Source organism: Zootoca vivipara, chromosome 11 (genome assembly GCF_965207765.1).
Source record: "Zootoca vivipara chromosome 11, rZooViv2.hap1.1, whole genome shotgun sequence".
NCBI classification, from domain to species: Eukaryota; Metazoa; Chordata; class Lepidosauria; order Squamata; family Lacertidae; genus Zootoca; species Zootoca vivipara.
In genome coordinates, this window is record NC_142594.1 from 2,838,588 (window position 1) to 2,859,728 (window position 21,141).

At 42.4% G+C, this 21,141-nt stretch overlaps 1 protein-coding gene across 21 annotated transcripts in view; it reads left to right on the forward strand.

Moving 5' to 3' along the window:
• Window positions 1-21,141, forward strand: part of TPK1 (thiamin pyrophosphokinase 1) — a 210,368-nt gene that overhangs the window by 18,835 nt on the left and 170,392 nt on the right. For all 21 annotated transcript variants that reach the window (XR_015946335.1, XR_015946336.1, XR_015946330.1 and 18 more), the window contains one exon: window positions 16,107-16,181. Coding sequence is in view for 12 of the 21 variants with exons in the window: in XM_060280544.2 (XP_060136527.1) it covers window positions 16,107-16,181 (75 nt within the window). In the remaining 9 variants the exon portion in view is untranslated. The remainder of the gene's footprint in view (window positions 1-16,106; window positions 16,182-21,141) is intronic.

Here is a 21,141-nt window from a genome sequence, read left to right on the forward strand (position 1 = left end):
CTTCAGTTGACCACATGCACACCCTTCTAAATGTGACCACAAAACATTGAGATAAAGCTATATCTCTCACTTGCTTATTGGGCGCTAAACTGGAATGTTTTCATTTGCTCTGGCCCCTGACTCTCTTCTCAGTGTTTTGCTTTAAAGTTGCCTTTATTTTCACTCTCTCTGGCAGTGCGACAATGCAAAAGAAGACAATGAAAAGTGGTTCCTTCTCAGTGAATATGTGGATCTGTGTATGTTAATGAGTGAGAAGGTTCAGGAAAAGTTCCAATTTGAGGATTGTTCTTTCTAAGGGACCTTTTAAAAAGAAAATGAAAGCCTCAAGAGACTGTTTATACAGCCAAATTAAAGTAGTATGTTACATCGTTGCTCTGAAAGTGTTAAGAAAAAAACAATTTTTCCAAAGATTTTTCTTAAGTAGCAGGCTTAATTCAGAATACAAAGCAGTGGAACAATCTTTAAGCAGAAGATAAAATGCTTCCTCATTCAGTTCTCAAAAACTCCAGGGAACGGGAACAGAGAAATTCCACCTGGCCAATATGTAGCACCCTACACCAAAGGTCAAACCCTTCAGGGAGATCTATATACCTTAGACCAGTATCTATTAAACTTGGGTCTCCAGCTGTTCTTGGCTCCCACTACAACTCCCATCATCCCTCACCACTGGTCCTGCTACTTAAGGGGTGATGGGAGTTGTAGTAGTCCAACAACAGCTGAGGACCCAAGTTTGTGAAACATTGCCTTAGACGCTTAGAGGCGATATGCTGGCTAGCCTGATATCCAGGTACCTCAACCTGTTTCAGAAGCCGTTATTGAGATGGTGTGAGGGATGTTACATCACCTCCAAGGTGAGACAGGCCATTAGATGGGGGCTGGCATTAGGGCTGAGCGATGCTCCAGTTTATTGACGATTAGCATATTGTGGTATTTAGTTGCTGATATATCACAATGTTGAAAACCAGCTATAGCCTGGCCCTACCTGGCATATGTGGTTGACCTTCCGCTGCACTGCTGCTGGCAGCTTCTGAGCCTTCAGCTGGCTCAGATGTAGATCCTTCCGCATCCTGGTCACTTATCCCCCAAGCACAAACAGCAAATCAAGACAATAAAGCAAACCAAAAACAGCTGAGAGTGCAAAAGAGTTTAACCCTTTGCCAGTACAAGGAGGAACAACCGCAAAAACCAATTAACCAATCTCCTCTATATACAAAATTCTTCTGCAGTAGGTTTCCCCAATAGAAAAGTTGATAAAGATAAGCTCCCCCCCCCATCACATTAGAGCTTGGGGTTATACAGTGACTTTGGATGGCTACATTTCTTTGAGGTCCCTGGTTCTAGACAGTGTGGACTTCAGATCTGATAGGTGAATTCCAGGTCAGTGAAGTGTTCAGATAATATTTTGGATTTAAATTTGATAAAGTCTTTTTGTCTGTTGTCTTTGTCCATGGAGTTTTCTTGGCAGGGATACTGGAGTGGCTTGCCAGTTCCTTCTCCAGGTGGATCACGTTTAGTCAAAACTCTCCACTATGACCTGTCCATCTTGGGTGGCCCTGCATGGCATAGCTCATAGCTTCTCTGAGATAGGAACATTAATTTTGAATTAGGTCTGAGTGCAGTAAGCATGACATTTTGAGTCCCTTTAAGACTTAGGGTTTTCAAACACTTTTAGGTGGGCCTCAGTGCCATAGTCTACCTGGTGCATCCTCACTTCCCTGCCCTGCCCTGCCCTGCCCCGCCCCGCCCCGCCCCGCCCCCTGGCCATGCCACAAACCTTTGGTTCGACCAGTGCCAACACCAACAGTTCACTGGCTGCTGTATAAAGATGGCCAGGAGATGGAAAAGTTTGGAAGTGGAAGGAAGGAAGGAGGGAAGGTGCTCTTCCTCTGAAGGAAGCTTTGAAGGAAATTGGAAAGAAAGATAGAAGGTTAATATTTATTATCATCACTACCAAAAAATTGGAAATGGAGAGGAAGGGGATAATAGAGGAAAGCTATTAGAGGAAGAAGCAGTGAATATAAAAGGACCAGGGAGGAGAAATGGAAGAAACTGGCATTATGGGCAGTTGAGCATGATAGGAGAATAGAAGAAATTACAGGAAATGGATAATAATACTTTGAGAGCTATGTGGGTGGTTGGGAAGACAGAAATGCAAAAGAAAAAAGCTTCACTTGGAGTCTTTGGGTCAGCAAATTCTACTTAAAATGGGGAAGCTGAGTCACAGTATTTTCAGAAAAATGTCTGTACTTAGCTTGAGGAAAGCTGAGATATGCAACTCCTTGCTGCATAGAAGACTCCATAGCCATTTTTTTTTTTAGCAATTTCTAAAGATCAAGACCAGTAGAAAGTAATCACCAATTGGTGACTGATTGCATTTCTATCCCACCCTTTTCTGCCAGTTGCTGCCATTTTGTGAGGTAGGGATAGCAGTGGAATCTGTTGAAAAAGAACTATCACTGCTGCCACGTGGGTAGTCCGTGGGTTAGCATCAACTAACAAAAATTTTACTCTATCTTCAGGATTAATTATAGAGTTGGGTATGATTTGCAGAATCGCATCTCTAAAGCCCGAATAAATGGGACAACAGAGGAGGTAATGTATGAGATCCTCTTTAATTTTCATGGAGCAAGGGCATAAACGGTGCTCTACTGAGTTTTTTGTAAATCTACCGGCCAGGTATGCAGTTGGCAATGTTTGAAACCAGGCCATAGTGAAAGCTCTCCGCAGGGTGGGATCAGTGCTATCCACCATGTATGTAATGAATTTTAATATATTTTTAATTATTGTTGTGTAGATATTTGTGTAAAGGCACAAAGGTCCTCACAATAAACTGATATGATGATGATGGTTATCCATTAGTGTGTGCTAGAGCTGCTAACATCTTCTCTGGCATCTATCAAGGAGCTAGCTAGAAGCAGCAGAGACAGTAAACAAAGGATGTTGGAGGAAAATCACCCCCTATGGGAGATTGTTTTAAAGTCACTGGGAAGTGCTGTCTTCAAAATACACCTTCAGTTCCTCCTAGATTGCTGGAAACAAGAAGTTGCCTGTGGGAGTAGAAGCTTTGCTTTGTAAGCACTTGTGCAACTGTTATTTCTTGGTATAATCCTTATAACTAATGTTCAGAAGCATGCATCTCTTTTCTCATGCATCATCATATACACTCACAGTTCCTTCTTTCCAGTCAAAAGACCACTGTTTATTTTTGTATCCTAACTTATGGCGCCAGAATAGCTGATGTACGCAGCAGGATCCAACGAGCTGAGTTAAGCCATACCCAAGTACCTGGGACTTTGAGCTTTCATGACATAGCGCAAGTCCAGTTTCAAAAAATTTGTTTGCCATCTGGCATTAAGAAATTGATTCCTGCGAAACATAAGCCCTTAAAGCTTTTGCCCATGTGGAACTAGTTGTATAACTCTTTGGTTCCTGGCTATACATCATGATAAAGATTACTCAATCATGACCTGCAAAATATCTGGCTCAAAGAGATTTGCATGCGCAGGAACGGGGAGGGACCGTGGCTCCTTGACAGAGCACCTGCCTTGCATGCGAAAGGTGCCTGGTTGAATCTGTGGCATTTCCAGCTAACAAGGATCAGGAGATGGGAGGAACTCTGCCTGAGACTCTGGAGAGCCACTGGCAGGCAGAGGCTACCTTGGGCTCAGTGACCTGGGATAATGCAGGTTCTGGAAATGTGAGCGCTACCACATGCCCTTGCCCTTCCTGGCTCATTAAAAAGGCCTTGCCAAGTGGGTAGAGGGAGTAGCCAGCGCCTCCATAAAACAAGGCAGAGTTCCAGCATGCCTAAAGGCATCTCTCTGTATTTTAAAATATTTGTTTTTATAATGTTTTATAATAGTTTTGAACTGTTATCTTTTATATGTTCTTAGCTTTCTGTGTTTCATTTGTGTTCGTTTTAATTTTTATGAACCACCTTGAGGTGGGATATAAACATTATAAAGCTAATACTAATAAATAACTTACTCATGCACCGGGATTTCTCTTCATAAGAACATAAGACAAGCCTGCTGGGTCAGGTCAGTGGTCCATTCGATTCCTGGAATAGCCAGGCTACCTTCCTGGTGAGGCAACGGGCCATTAAGGAAACAAAGGAAGTGGATCTGTGCTAGAAAACCATGCTGTGAAGCCCTCCATCGTAGGCTCTGGTTGTATATATGCGTAGACACCACAGTCTCTGCTCTTCCTCATTCCAAACGAAACACGAACCCGGGGAAAGGACCTAGAACCCCTGGAATCTCATACCACTCTGAGAATGGGTGGCATGCAACGGTATTTTAATTTGTAAAAGTGGTTCTGGAAGGGAGAGACACCAGGCTGATGGAGATAGTTCCCCTATTAAAGGCTCTTACATGTGAGATGCTCTCACAAAGAGTAGGGGGAAATAGTTCAGGCTAGCACTGGTCAGCCTTGTCCACCTCATATTGAACAAGGGTCAAGGAGTGGTCTGCTGATATTTGAAGACAGAAAAATATTTGGGATAATTTGAAGTGTCTGAAGTAGTCAGGGTAGTAGCTGCATTCCAGAGCCCACTTAGTAATGGAGACACAAAATTGACAGGATTATATTTGATTTACACAACATAATGCATTATGATCCTAATTGTGCTTGAAACTTCTTCACCTTGTATATGAGGGAAATACCTGACTGCTTTAGCATCATTTCTTAGGACGACTCACATATTGTATTGAGCAACTCTGATTCTTTGTGATCCATGGCTATCCCATTTGGTATAAGAAAATGATTAAAATCCTGATTTAAACAGATCTGGAATTCATGACCATTATATCTGCAGTGGGTATCTGAGAAAGTGGCAATGTTTCAGGTCCCTATATTTGCTTTTATTATACTAGCATTTGGTGCCAAATTAGGCATTTAAATCACCTTTTTAATGCTGAAATAGCTAGATTTCTGAGAGAAAGTGAGAGAATTGGATTAAATGATTCATCTGTGCATCTGCGAGATTGCAGTTAGCACTTTAGCTGATCTCTTGCAGAATTACAGATTTATTCATTTAAAACAAAAAGGTCGGGATTTTTTTCCTGGACAGTATAATATTTGGTTATTAGGCTGTTTGCTATTCTGATGAAGAAGAAATTAGAAACAATAGTTTTGTTTTAGTTTTTTGCTCTCATCCATCCTCTCCATATTGTTTCTACCTTTTTTTGGCCGAAGTGGTTGAAACTGTAGGCAGAGTAGCCCCACAAAAGTGAAAAAGGCCCACTAAGTTGTAGGCAAATAGATATAGGGGCATATGTACTGGCCACATTAATCATTTAATGTTGATTTTCTTTAAAATGGAAATGCCTGTAACTTTTTTTATTTGGGGGCAGACACTACAGCTCTGAAGAGGGTAAAACAGGAATCACAAACTCCCACAGTGTTTTCTGGGTGTTTGGTTTGAAAATTGTAGACATGAGAGAGGTTCTCCTGGGTAAGAAACCTGCCAGTTTGCAGAAAAATTGACCTTGGGGCTTTTAAAAGTTGATTTTTTGAGGTGACAGAGAGAGAACTAAAAGGGATTTGATTTTCGGGTCAAGTCATTCCCTCTGATTACAAGCTGTCAGTCAAAATGGAGCTCTTTTCCGTTCTTCTCATCTCCCTGTCCTGGCACCTTCCTTATGCCAGGATAGTGAGATGAGAAGAACGAGAAAGAGATCAATTTTTCTCTTGCAAAATTGAGAGTGTTGGTAAACTAATCTCCTCTTATTATAACTAGCCTTGACTATTGGGAAGAATTTCCCTATCGGATCATAGCGTGATCTTAAACTAGAGCGGTAAGTTTAAGTTTTTCAGGGTTGTTCATCTCTCTCCCCACCCCCACCCCCATTTATGATAAGCACGGAGACATCATTTTGCTTTAAATGCTTATCTGCAGTATTTTTTTTTATGCCAGGATCCTGAGATGCCACAGAGTCCTTTAGGAGTCCCTGTTTTGAGCAGGCAGCTATGTAAGGGTACCGCTTTGCCTCAGAGAAGGCAGCCCAGTTCAGGTCAGGATTCATCTGAATCCGAATCTCCATCATCAACAGCAATGAAACATTGGCTAGCTAGATCTTTTAGCTTTTTTCGTTGGACGAGTTAGTATGAACTCAGCCTGAATAAATAAGCAAAAGTATTTGGAGTATGTGGTCTTAAGTGTCAGATGAGGAATTTATAACCAAAAGGAACACTTTTCACTGACGGATGATGAACAACAAAGACACTGACAGTATTAAGTGCCAGAGTTTCTCTTTCCCTCATTGATTTTTATTGTGTTTATTGTTTGGCTCCCAGGCATATGTACTTTCATTTTCCATTAGTACAACCAATACTCTCTCTAGAGAGTTGAGCTGACATAAGTAGCACCCATTTCATTAAAAATGGCTCCCTTTTCACATAGCACAGCCTGTGATTATTAAAAAATAAAAGGTAAAAAAGGAAGCTGACATTTGTTATTAGGCCTCAGAGCTATTAAGTTTTAAATGCCATTTGTTTTTCTTTTCATTAAATAGGCTTTTCATTTTTAAATCCTTGGCTCGAGTTTTTCTCAGCGATGCTTTTTCTTCATGGCGTGTGTGTGTGTGTGTGTGTGTGTGTGTGTAGATTTAATATAAGTTTCTTTTTACTTTCCTCTTAAGGAAGTCACACACACACACAAATACAATATTTAATCAATGTGAAATTTTCCAACAGCAGTCTCAGGTGAACTTTTGAACCTCAAGTTATATCTGGGGAGAGATGAGGGGGAGAGATTGGGAACAGCCGTTGACCCATCTCTTCCTCTTTGTTGCTGGCGGTGCCGGATACTCACACAATAATCCCCCCCCCCCAGTTAGAAAAGTGATTCTTCTCTCCCAAGGTTACAGGGATCCAGTGTCCAGTAACTATGAAATCTCCTGGTTCAGTTGTTCACTTATTTCCAAAGGAAGGGAAGTCCTAGAGTGGCTAGTAACCATTCAAACAACAAACATATTAAGGTGCCATGGAAATACTGTGAACATGGAATGCGTGAAAGTACAACTGTATCTAAACAAATACATGCACAGTAAACATTATATAGACTGGATTAATGAACCGTTCAACAAGTGGCGTGAGATGAACTGGGTGGAATGTTCTTCAAAGGCTGTGCCTGTGAATATCTCCTTTATCCTGAGTAAACTGTTTTGTATGATTGGCTCTTTGGACTGATGAAGCGTGTAGCGAAATCTGTAATATATCCGGAAAACAGGTCTTCTTTCGCCCACCTGTGATTCCCATCAGGGTGGTGCTTTGATTCGCCTTCCCGTGATTGATCCATGCACACGGCTTTGTGTTTCAACTCAAAAGCCATTGAATAACATTCCAACCAGTTAATATTTGATAAGCAGTTTTGAACATTTTTCCTATTCTCCTTTGAGCTATCCTCACCGTTGTGGCGGCATGGGGTTGCCATTCCGTGTTGGGACTTACACCACTTGTTGAACGGTTCATTAATCCAGTCTATATAACGTTTACTGTGCATGTATTTGTTTAGATACAGTTGTTGTTTGGTCATTTAGTTGTGTCCGCCTCTTCATGACCCCATGGACCATAGCACGCCAGGCACTCCTGTCTTGCACTGCCTCCCGCAGCTTGGTCAGACTCATCTTCATAGCTTAGAGCAGTGTTTCTCAACCAGTGTGCCTCCAGATGTTTTGGGACTACAACTCCCATCATTCCTAGCTAGCAAGACCAGTGGTCAGGAATGATGGGAGTTGTAGTCCCAAACCATCTGGAGGCACACTGGTTGAGAAACACTGGCTTCGAGAACACTGTCCAACCATCTCGTCCTCTGTCGTCCCCTTCTCCTTGTGCCCTCCATCCTTCACAACATCAGGGTCTTTTCCAGGGAGTCCTCTCTTCTCATGAGGTGGCCAAAGTATTGGAGCCTCAGCTTCAGAATCTGTCCTTCTAGTGAGCACTCAGGGCTGATTTCCTTAAGAATGGATAGGTTTCTTCTTGCAGTCCATGGGACTCTCAAGAGTCTCCTCCAGCACCATAATTCAAAAGCATCAATTCTTCGGCAATCAGCCATGGCACCTTAATATGTTTGTTGTTTGAATGGTTGCTAGCCTATCTCTATTCTAGCTACCGGTATTATTCCAGTAAATGTGGTTTTATATTGACTAGCCAGTTTGTGGTGTTGTTTTGTTTTGTTGTATCACAAGTAATTAAACCATTTGTATAGAATATACTTTTTTGTACCAGGATACATAATCTGGAGGTAGTATGAAGAGTGGCCAATAGCCTTTTCTTGAAAACATTTTTTAAAAGAATCAGCCACTCCATCTAAATTTAAACAGAATCTTGAAGTGGACTTTTCTGAAACTTCTGTAAACTTACGCCTGTCATCTTGCCTTTAGCCATTATTTCCTCTCTCCCCAAAGACTTGCAACTTATGCGGAAAATACAGTGGCACTTGGAAAATTTCCCTGCTTTGTCCCCATTATGCTGAACAACTCTGGGTGTTCTATGAATATTTACATCATTATTAATGTTTCATATCTTGTCCCTTACGGTAAGGGTCTTACCACATATGAGTATTTACCATAGTCTATATGGCTCTTTAAAGCATGTTCAAAGGCAATATATATGTGCTTGTATTTAATTCCATCATCTTTTCTGAAATGCAGGGTAAAATTAAATAATTCATTATCTCATGTTTCCTGTTATAAAAATAGTTCCATAGGTACTATACCTTCTGTGACTTCCTTTGCAATGTATTTTCTAGACAGAATTCCCCACCATCCAGTGAATTGAAACAAAATTAAAACTTCAGGGAAGGCTATGTCTACTTGTCTTTAACACATTGCAAGCTTTAAAGAAAGACAGCTTGTGAAGTGCTAAAATAATATCCCTTTACTCACGTGTAAATTCAGTGGCTAAGCAACTCCAAACACATTAACAAATGCACACACAACAGTCAACAGGGAGCAGTGTTTCATTGTTCACCTGAAGAGCAAGAATGTCTTTACCATTCCCAATGATCCCACAAAAGCTAGGAGTTAGGTGGAGGGGGGATTTATAAAGAGGAGAGCTGATGTGGAGAGGAAAGAAAAGAATACCCATTTCAACAAAGGATTTTTTTTTCAAACCTAGCAAAATTCTGCAATAAAGGCTTAAAAACTAGAAATCACAAAATCAGAATAAAATTACCATTAACTCTTAGAATACTTTCCAGCACGCTATCTGTCTTTCAGAATCAGTTTGCAACACTTGGTCCTACTCTAACATGACCAAGAAATAGATTGCTGGACAGGAGTTGGCAGGCAAAATCAGGCTTGATATCGAGACTCCTCCTCACTTTCCTAGTTTTCTGGACTATTGGGAGTCCTCCTTAGGTTGTAGGTGGGAGCTAAGAATGAAATTCTCAGGATTATTATTCTTTTTTTGGGGGGGGGAATACTAAATTACATGCTTGAAATGGATCATTCCAAAAAGAAGACCCACAGCCATTAAAACAGGCTTGAAGGCATGCAAAATGACTATGCACCTGGGAATAGTCGTGGGAAGTAAAGCAAAGTCAAAAATGCTTCAGAGTAAACACAGCTAGGATAGTACCACAAAACCTTGTGCAGTACCTGTGGGCAATGATTGTGTGACGGGGCTGTTGAGAATGTGCAAGCTGGCTCTCCCTCAGATGCCAGTGCATCTTGCCCTCCAGTTAATACTTCATTGGCATCAGTCATGTTTAAAAACCCCTTCAGACTAATGCAAATCAGTTGGGGTATGGCCAGGGCATGCACACCAGCATCTAGCACAGAGCTTTCCAAACTTTTCATGTTGGTGACATGCTTAAACTAGCCCCTTTTCTGCCCCAGGAGGAGCATGGGGAATGTTCGTGCAACACACCTACACATGACAGCGGATACATGAATGTGTCATGACACACAGTTTGGAAAGCTCTGTACTAGAGGCAAGAAGGGCTCTTTTAGGAAATGAAAGTCTTCTCCAAATGAGAACAAAGGGGAATACAAACTTTGGCAAAAGAAATGAAAGCAGAGGCACACATTGCAAGGAGGAGAAGAAATTACTTAAATACATTAAGAGCAGGAGACTGGCCAGAGAAGTGGTTGAAGGGCAAGGGAGTCAAAAGTGTGCTGAAGGAGAATAAGAAGACTGTGAAGCTCAATGAATTATTTGCATCTGTCTTCACAGTGGGAGATGCATGGTAGATCCCAGTGTCTGAATGGGATTTGAGAATTCTTACAAATAATCTTTGATTAAGTGCACTTTGATTAGCTACACACCCTTGCTCTGTAAATAGAAGCACGTTGATGGTTAAGGCTTCACAGGATCTCTAACATTACATAAGGGGCAACTGAATGGACAAAAATACTTTTAAAATGAGAGGTTATATTGAAATATGCCATTGCTGAGGAAAGTGTGTGTGTGGCATTTGTGTGGCATGTGTAGCCAAAATGTAAAAGAGAAAGCCTCATATTAGATTTTATGTCTGTTCCCCTTGCACTTAAGATTTATTATTACCTCCTCATGCTGCAGATGACTGGATCTTCTCGGTCGGCAAAAGCTGCAAGTAAAAATAAAATAAAAATAAAGCAAAAATGCACTTAAAACAGTAAGAGGTTACCTGAGGGAACACCTCTTTCTCTGTATACCTCAGCAATTGCTGAGGTCAGAGATACATTATCTCAGAAGAATTTCACATACCTGAACTTTCAAGAGCTGAATTTGTGTTATATTGTTGACCGAATCAAAAAGAATTTATTGTTGTTGAGTGTGGGTGTTTGGTAGTCCTTTCAACTGCAGAACATAAGCGGAAGTAACTGAGCTGGGAATCCCTGGAAGCCAGGGTGTTTAATGTGCTTTATCTTTTCCCTGTTGGCTCTCCTTTCCCAATGGCTCAGGGCTGATGCACCATTTCCTGCCCCATGGGTGAGAGATCAGTAAGCCCACATACTTATCTCTCCTGTGAATTTATTTCTCCTGCCTCCCCTCTTTCAAACGCTGGTATAAACCTAACCACGATTAGCATTGGTTTTTATGCAGAGATGAAGTGTTAAATGTGCTTGATGTGGAAAAGGAAAAGGAAAGAAGAATTCACCTGGGAAAGAGCACATAGTCCTCCCCAGGGTGAACCTCATTTCTTAACCTTGATTTTTTTAAACCTGGAAACTTACTTATACACTTGATGTTAGGGTATAATCAAGTCTCTGTTCTTCTCCTGAGATAAACTGCCAATAACCATATAATCAATAATAATAATTGCCTTCTATCTCAGCAACCATCTTGCTTTCCTCTGTATTTCGTAATCACCATTTTCATCATGGGTGATGAAAGCTGAGCTCATCATTCAGATGCGGTATCATCAGTGTTTCATACAAGTATTCCCTACTTGGCTAAAAATACCTTGACTATGCATCTGATATTTGCATCTGCTCTCTTTGTGGCCATGTGACATAGACCACTTATAGTTGTGACAGTCAGGTTGTGTATCCACAGCAGTGACCAGAGGAGGAATGACTACAGGGAGGAGTGCAGAGAGAAGAAGTGCAATGGTCCACCTGTAGCAGCACAACCGGACGCCTTTATCTGCCCCACCTGCAACAAAACTTGTCTCTCCTGCATCAGTCTCTTCTTTCGTACCCTATCCATTGTCCAGAATGCTCAGTGCAGCATTTTTACTGCAACCTTGTGAAACAGATGAGAGAAAGTGACTTGCCCAGTTCCACCAGCCGCATTTCATAGCTGCATAGGGATATCCAAACCAGGGTTTCACACAGACAGGGGCACCTGGCCTGCGGAGATGCTGGCTAGGGCAGCTGCAGGCACTTCCTGCTCTATTTGGCATATAGCAGAGCAAGTTTCAGTGGTGGCTGAGAATGGATGACCTTGAAGGCGAAAGACAAGGCAAATGGGAAATTGCTTGCATGACAAGGGGCTGTCTTTTAAGGGTGGTCCGGAAGCTTCTCTGAATGCAGAATGCGGCAGCTAGGTTGCTCAGGGGGCTTTCTTGCTGCATTTATTGATGGCCAACATGCACACTGAAGGGGGTGGGTGTGGAACAGGCTTATGCATGCCCAATATCTAGAATCCAACCACCCCACCCGCAAATGGGGAGTTGCCTATAATGCCTGTACTTAACTAGTGGCACTTGCTGCCAGTTTGCTACTCAGCCTAAGTTTAATGTTCTTTTATTGGGACTAGTATATCTAAGAGAATGCCTCCTTCTGGGGCACTAAGATGTGCAGAGAAGGCTCTACTATCCATGGCACAGCTTGGAGAAGTGCAACTCATGATTGTACAGAGAAATGCCTTCTTTGTCAGCACCTACCCTATGGAAGATGGGAGCCAGGTGGCGCTGTGGTTAAACCACTGAGCCTAGGGCTTGCTGATCAGAAGGTTGGCGGTTCAAATCCCTGTGGCGGGGTGAGCTCCCGTTGCTTGGTCCCAGCTCCTGCCAACCTAGCAGTTCGAAAGCACATCAAAATGCAAGTAGATAAATTGGAACCGCTACAGCGGGAAGGTAAACGGTGTTTCCATGTGCTGCTCTGGTTTGCCAGAAGCGGCTTTGTCATGCTGGCCACATGACCTGGAAGCTGTACGCCGGCTCCCTCGGCCAATAATGTGAGATGAGTGTGCAACCCTAGAGTCGGTCACGACTGGACCTAATGGTCAGGGGTTCCTTTACCTTTACCTTTACCCTATGGAAGACTTCCCCTTGGATATTAGGGGTGCTTCCAGCTTACCTGAAAGCAGGCCTGATTACTGCAATTGGTGCTAATATTTTACTATGTTATGACTTGTTGCTGTTTTACTAGTTCGAAGTCAGCTTTGTACTCTCTGGAGTGTAAGGGGTATGGAAATAGTTGCAGAATAAATCTCATCAGCTCAAACACTCTGGTTTCTTAGGCTTCAGTCCTGTGTACGCTTACATAGAAGTAAACTTCCACATAGGATAGCACTGCAAGTGCACACAGGATATGAGGAGCTTCTCTTCCCCTCGCCCCCATTGTGTACTTGAATATTGGGCTTCTGGATTCTTGAGGGGAAGGACTGTTGCCAGCAATTCACACCTAACATCTTTTCAAACCACCAGAATCTCACTTCCCATGTGACAGAGAAAAATAGTGGGGAAATAGAGGCTGATTTATCAGAGACAGGGCTACAAATAGGGACTATCTGAGGGAAATGGGGACAACTGGAATGCATGCTAAGATGATGGCCTGAGGCACTGAAGAACAGGAAGAAATTTTTATACAACACCTTGGGGTAATTCGGAAATGCAAAGTCCCATTACATGCATTCCCTATTAAAACTAAGTGTTGTATTTACTCTGTGGAATTGAAGCATGAAATATCAAGTATCCATTCTGTATATTGCATTCTCTGACTTCATTTTGTAATGTAGATACTGTTATGCACTCCCACTTCCCAGAGCACAGAGATGTTTCGAGGCAGGACGATCTGGGAAAACACTGGAGACCTTTTTGTATTATTTGCTTCATTTACAGCTATACAAGAAGACCGTAAAAGAAGGTAAACAGCCTCCCTGGTTACGCCTCTGATTTCAGCTAGATTTCTACCCCTCTTGATGGAGTTCTGAACAATATCCTAGAATGGCTTTGCAAATGTAAAACACACACCTGAAATCTTCTATCAACATGACATTTAGATGAAAGCAAGCAGCTTATGTAGTGCCAAGCAGCCAATTTGTGAATATACCATGGTTGGGGTATATGACATGTGCCATGTTCAGTTCTGAGTTATGTCTGGGACCTGCCTCATGTGCCATATCATGCAATGTGTGGGGAGGGGATGCTGTTTAAGGTCCATATTTAAGTGCTCTTGCTCTCATGGAACCAGTTTTGTAATTCTTCAGATCCAGGCTGATAGTTGGTAACTTACAGTGCAGTCCTGTATGTGCTACTCAAAAGTAAGTCCCACTTTGTTTGGTGGGGCTCACTCCCTACTAATCATCATCAAACTTTATTACGGTTGCAAATCAGCATAAGATAAAAATTAACCACATAAGACCTAATGAGGAAAGGGATAAAAGTCAAAAGTGATTATAACTCACATACAATTAAAGCAGATAGAAACAAAATAAAAGTGGTTAAATGCGACTCTAAGGGAGGGAATTATGGGCCTTCAGTTTAGTCCTGGTTTGTGGCACAAACCATCCTTCGACAGATGTCCATCATGGCAGCGCAAAATCTAGCAACAGAGGATGTGATATCTAGGTTTTCGACTTGGAGTAGTAGGGAGTTATAGAGTTGTTCTGTACGTCTTGGGAATTTGTGTAGTATAGGCAAGATGAGCCTAGCACATATATCTGTATAGTATTGGCAGTGAAAAAAGGCATGTTCTGTTGTTTCCACTTGCCCAGAGCCACATGGACATTTCCTCTCCTCCTAAAATGGCCTTCCTGGGTGGCTGAAGGGAGGACCTGGCAATGGGCCAGAGGGAGAGCCCTTCGCTGTTTTGGAATTTCAAGGTTGGCTATATATGGCATCTGGGGATGGGTTGTCTTCTGGTTTCACTGATTAAGAATTTCGGGGACCTGGCTAGATCTGCTTGGCGTTCTGTATCTTCTATGTTCTGTTTAATGGTTTTTCTAGCTTCTTCACACTCCATGTCAAGTACAATCAGCAGGGTGAAGCCTAGAGTTATGTTTATCACTGCATGTTTCCATGTCATTTGGAAATCATCCTTAAGAGTTAAGGAAGCAAAGCCACGCAGGAGGAAGGATAGTCTCAGCCAATAATTAAGTGTGGCAAGCCATACTCTGGCCTCAATTCTTATGAATCCAGTTTCAAGATGTATGTTAGCATTGGAGACGTGTTTAGGCACTTGTAGGGCTGGTCTCAAAAAATTCGATTGTACCAGTTCTAGTGGTGTGCAGTTGGCAGAGGGACCTTGTTGAGCACCATATAAAAGCTGTACCATCTATTTGGCTTCTAACAGTTTGAGGACTGCAGGTATATTATTTATTTATTTATTTATTCATTCATTCATTCATTCATTCCTACCCCGCCCATCCGGCTGGGTCTCCCCAGCCACTCCCTACAATGTACATGTGCAATCCTGTGCACGTAAGTGGGAGTAAATCCCATTGAACTTGGTGGGACTTCTGAATAGGCAAGCATTGAAGTAGTGTCTTCTTCCTTCCTTCCTTCCTTCCTTCCTTCCTTCCTTCCTTCCTTCCTTCCTTCCTTCCTTCCTTCCTTCCTTCCTTCCTTTTACTTATGTCCTCCCCTTTCCTCCATAGAGCTCAGAGTACAGTTTGCATCTCACAGCAATCCTATGAGGTAGGTTTGGCTGAGAGAAAGAGATAGTTACTTGCCCAGGGTCACTTGGTGAGCTTTCTAGCTGAGCAGGGCTTTGAACCAGAGTTTCCCCCAGTGGCACAGTGTACTTGCATAGCCAATAGGTGCTGATACCTGTACTGGGTTCATCATACCCACCTACCTTTCCTTGGAGTTTGGTTTGCAGCAAGATGCCACCATTGAAAATGTCCCACAGTGTCCTGGAACAATGCTACTTTGGTCATTGCAAGAAATCTAAAATGGCTCACTACAGATCATTGCACTAGCGAACCTTCTGGTTGGGGGTAACAGATGTCAGGGGCTACCCAGGGGGGCACTTTATTGGAGGGACCTTCAGATCAGGAGCCAGTCCTGTCCCCAAAGCTAAACCTAGCACCCCAGCACTGCAGCACACCACCCAATTTCACTGTAACAGGAGAGAGCGCTGTAAATCTGGTATTTTGAGAGCTCCTATCATTTACCCTTCATATTATGAACACTGGTCTTCTGCATGTTGTATTAATGGCAGTACAATGGACCCCTGTTTTAGTTTTAGACTGAATGTCAGTAGATTACTAAAACGTACCCACGAAGCTTTTTACCCTGCTTTAAAGTAAGCATAGAATAGATGAAATAGATGAAACTTAAAGCAAAGTGGTCCTTTCCAAAGTCCTTTCCAAAGTGGTCCTTTCCAAAATATACACAATAATGCTGCAGCTTTTCTAGGGTTCCTGGCTGTACAGTATATTAGCTAAAAATGGTTTGTAGGGGAATACCAAGTAGTGCAGGGAATTAACAATACAATCTTTTCTTGCAGGAAACCTGAAGATTTGCCTTCTGATTCTGAACCAGCCTTTCAACAAAGGTCATTTTCACCATCTGTGGAACCGAGGTAATAATAACTTTATGCATCTCTCCACTTGTTTATATGCTGCCTGGCTTAAGGTACTTTCTGCCCAGCAGTTTCCCATACAGCAGTTTCCATTAGCAATATCAACTGTTCAGGGCCTGGTTTGAATCCAGGACCTAGACCTCACTGAGGTGGGAAATCTCTTCTCCGGGATGTATTTTTTTTCAGGGTGTAGAAGGGGTTCACGTGTTGGAATGGCTCTTCATGCAAAAGAAAGGATCTGCACAGATAACATGATGGGCATGTCAGAAAGGAAGCTCAGCTAGAGCGCTTCTCCCCATCATCTGGTTTTCCATGGTGAGGAAAGCACTCAGTTATATGAACCTACACTCTGAAGTGGTATCACTGTGACAAGAACTAGGACAGAGAAATATTTCCCTTGTCACCCTGTGTAGCCAGTGAGCTGATTATGCAAATTCGGCATATCTTATTCCAGTGGGTTCTTTATGGACTGATAAGTTACAAATGCACTTGTGTGATAAAAAGATTCTCAGGAGCTTTTGATTGCTAGTTTTGTAATAAACTACAGTGGATCAATGTTCCATTTATAATTTAGGGAATATGTGTTTCTGAAAGGTCACCAGCAAACTCTGCTGGTTTAATTACAATAGAAAAGAGAGCTTGTAATCTTTATCATCAACACTAGGAGCTGGTTTCTCCCCCAATTCCCTGTCAGAGATCTGTATGATTTGAATAAGCAATGTAGAGCTCAGAGTCTTTGGAGATATATAAGTCATGGGGTGCTTGAAGCTATTTCCTCTTTCCATGTGAAAATCAATGCTTGGTAGGAATTCTTGCCTTCAAGAATTCTTGCAATATTTCAGAGCTGAGCCCAGAACCTATTTCTAGCAGTCATTTATTGAGTTTCGAATATCAGGGCAAAATTGAGAGCGGGGCACAGCAGGATTTTCAGTGAGATTAAAAAAGAAGTTGGCTTGTTGCAAGATCTGTTTATCAGAGCTGTTTATGAGAGCTGTTACAGGCTGTTAGCAGGCTGCAGACGCTGCATTTACTTAAGAAGATGCCCTGTGGAACTTGGTGGGGCTTACTTTTGAGTAAATGTGTATGATCAGGAAGCACCCCATTCAAATTTTGCCTTAGCCATGAACTCACTAGGTCAGGTTACAGGTAGGTAGCCGTGTTGGTCTGAGTCGAAGCAAAATAAAAAAATTCCTTCAGTAGCACCTTAAAGACCAACTAAGTTTATACCGTATTTTGGTATGAGCTTTCGTGTGCATGCACACTTCTTCAGATACCAAGAAGTGTGCATGCACACGAAATCTGAAGAAGTGTGCATGCACACGAAAGCTCATACCAAAATATAAACTTAGTTGGTCTTTAAGGTGCTACTGAAGGATTTTTTTTATTTCACTAGGTCAGGGTTGGTGTCAGCACTTGGCTCCATTGGGCTCTGCGGCTGAGAACCTGCCCTGGCTCTTTATATATCTCTTTTACAGAAGCCTGGCCCTCTGAGCTGGGCAACTGGTTTTCACTGTCACAGACTCCCTAGAAGGTGGTGGACTCTCCTTGGTTGGAGGTTTTCGAGCAGAGGTTGGATGGCCACCTGTCATGGATGCTTTAGTTGAGATTCCTGCATTGCAGGGGGTTGGACTAGATGAGCCTCAGAGTCCCTTCCAACTCTGTGATTCTATGCATATTGAAGAGCATGAGTAATATAATGCATAACTTGGCCCAGAATGAACAAGGGATTGCAGCTCAGGACACTTCAGAAGCACAATGTTGTTTGTTATTACATTTCTATCCCACTTTCCTCCAAGGAGCTCTAAGGGCACATGCGGTTTTCACTCTCCTCATGTTATCCTCGCAACAGCATGGAGGTGAATCCCCTGGTGAGCTTCCTGGCTCCCAATTTCTAGTACAACACGTGATGACTCTCTTGTTAATTAGCCTCTGTTGCATTTTAATGTGGTGTTGAGGGTATTATCAGATTTTTCTGGAGGTTTGGTAGGCATTTTGTAGAGTTCTCTGAAAGCGGCCGTGGTGGTGAGTTGAAAAAGAAGGGACATCTTTTTGATCCCAAAGAGGCTGTAATAAGTGACATTTCATCTCCACCATGCACTCACCATGGTTATGTCCGCACTTGGCCTATTTGGGTCGTATTACACACAGCAGTCCAAGGACAGGATGTTTGTTTAATTAGTCTTCTGTATTATTTTAAAATGAGGGAAAATGAATAATTAATCATTCCCTTTCTGGTGTTTTGAAATGCTGACCCCTGCTGATCCTTAGTTCATCGTAACAATTGCAGCAGAGAATTGCTTTGAAGTGTTTGAGAAAGGGGCTAATGAATGATTGCAAGTAGAATTTTTTTAAAAAGGAAGACAATTGCAGTACTTTTTACTGCTGAAGTGGGACACACATCCTATGGAGGACTTGCATTGTTAAGAATGTTTTTGCTGTATGGAAGTGTTTGATAGTAGCCTGTATTCTGCTGCCACCAAGTTTTATTGAAGATATTTGGAACATTCCACTGAAGTGACTGCTGTTGGTGGGATATTGGGAGGCATCCATGAAAAAACTTGAGGCAAATAGAGAATAGAGAAAAATCAACGCACCAACAACAACAACACCCTTCATCTGAGGATCACAGGGTGGTTTACAATATAAAAACACGAAAATACATAACGTAGAAACAGTCAAACAAAAATACTCTCCCCAAATTTAGAAGGCCATAGATTGTTTAATCAGCCCAGTGCCTGGGAGAAGAGGAAGATTTCCACCTGGTGTCTATAGAAGTGTGTAATGAAGGCGCCAGCCGGACCTCACTATGGAGAACACCCCACAAATGGGGAGCCTCTGCAGAAAAGGCCCGTTCTTGTGTTGCCACCCTCCAGACCTCACGTGGAGGAGGAACTCAGAGGATGAGAGCAGGGTTTGAGTTAGGATATAGAGATGCAAAGACTCAGCAAGATAAATGAATAAAGAGCAAAACTGCAACATTAAGAGTAAAATGAGTAGTGTTCTAGCATGGTGCTGTGAGGCTGAAAAACAGAGTCACAGGCCCAATGCAGGCGTGAGCTGCCCAAACTCTTGGTTTTGCTTATACCATTGGGAACATCCTGCAGACGTGAATTCCTGCGCTTGTCTTCCTGCCCATTCTTCTCGCCTTGCATGTGAATCCCCCCCCCCCGGTTCAGTTTTTGAATCAACTGTTGGTTGCATGGTATCAGCAACAACATTTTTGTTAGCCATGGTTAGTGCTATACTCATTGATTTTGAAAGCTTTTGTCCTGTGTTTTTTACAATCTAGGTTTCAAAATGGCTTAGGATGATAAAAATATGCAATATAAAACATGAGTTTAACCTCAAAAGTTTAAAATTTATACCAAGAACATCAAGGGTGTGTGTGGAACATCAGAGAAGTGTTCCTGATGCAGATGCTTCTGGACCAGACCCAAAAGCAACCCCACTTGGAGGGCATTGCAGTGATACAATACTGAGCTTACCAACACGTGACTTGCAGTGGGGAAGTGATCCCTATGCAGGAGTGGCTGCAGCTGGTGAAAGGCATTCCTGTGCTTCAAGGGACAACAGTAGTTCATGGACCACCACCAAACTATGTACCTGCCCCTTCTGAGGGAGCACAGTCCCATCCAGGACAGGCAACTAGCCTGCCTCCCAGAGTTGAGAACCACTCACCCACTTAGAGGCAGATTTGCAAACTTTGGGTTGAGCTAACCATAGTTAGCAAAAATGCTGATTCTAACAGTTGAGGTGGACAAAGGCCCACTGCTATCTATTTTACTTTTGCTAATTCCAATTCTTTAATTGCACCTTGAAGCACTTTGTTTCCATAGCCAAAATGTCTGGAGGGTCTTCTGCAGTCGCTGGAACCTATTTGAGATGGACTACATACTTTCAGATGTTCATTTATTCCTGACCTTGAGAAAAGCACAAAATATCTGCATTTATACCACCACAGCTTGTTGTATAGTGGTTTTATCTGTATCTTTAATAGCTTTTTTGATCATGGATTGCTATTTTATGGCTTTTTTTCCTATGCTGTCAACACCAGACTTTTAAGAGGTTTGATTGTTTTATAGCTTTGGTTCTAATAAATGAAGAACTTAATCACGGAATGTTTAAGTGGGCCATAATAGCGGCAACTTTATTGAGCTTATTGATTGATGTAGAACCTTTAGTTTCTATGCTGCCTCAAGGAAACCTCTCATTAGCGGCTTCTTTTTTGTTTGTTTTTTACTCAAGACAGCTGACCACTGCATGTGGAAAGCCTGCTTGCACCAGACGCAGTTCCTCCGGTGCTGCTGAACTGGAAACGGGAGGTGGGACTTTCCCCTTCCTGCCTGGTTCGGCTGCTGACAGGAACACCCATAGGTAATGTAAGGTGCATTTTCGAGTATTCCAATAATATACCAAATACTCAGCAAAGTAATAGACATGGGAGGAGGGGGAAAGAGCAATGAATGATGAGTCCAACAAAGGGGACGCCGTGCGGAAGGTTACAGCTTGTGAAGAGAAGCTTAGCCATGAGTCTGGTTTGGACAACACACCTAGCTCAGCACAGCGTGGCAGCAGAATGGACCAGGGAGAGCAGAGCAGCTGAGAACTCGGTTTCTAGGACCCCCCACGTTTGCACAGGCTCACTAAGTCAAGGTTTGGTTTTGCATGTTGGACATGCCAAGCCAGTGAGGTGAGTAGGAATGCACAGGGATTTCTTACTGGAGCCAGCATGACAGTCGACAAGTGTGAGAGAGTTTCAGACGCATCGCAATTTCTGTAATTGGGATAATATGAATGCATAGGAGAATCAAAGAAGCTGAATCATTGTGAGAAAGCATACAGTGGTACCTCTACTTACGAATTTAATGCGTTCCGAACACACATTCGTAAGTAGAAAAAAATTGTAAATCAAATCCCATAGGAATGCATTGGGAGAAAAAATTCGTAAGTCGAAGCAACC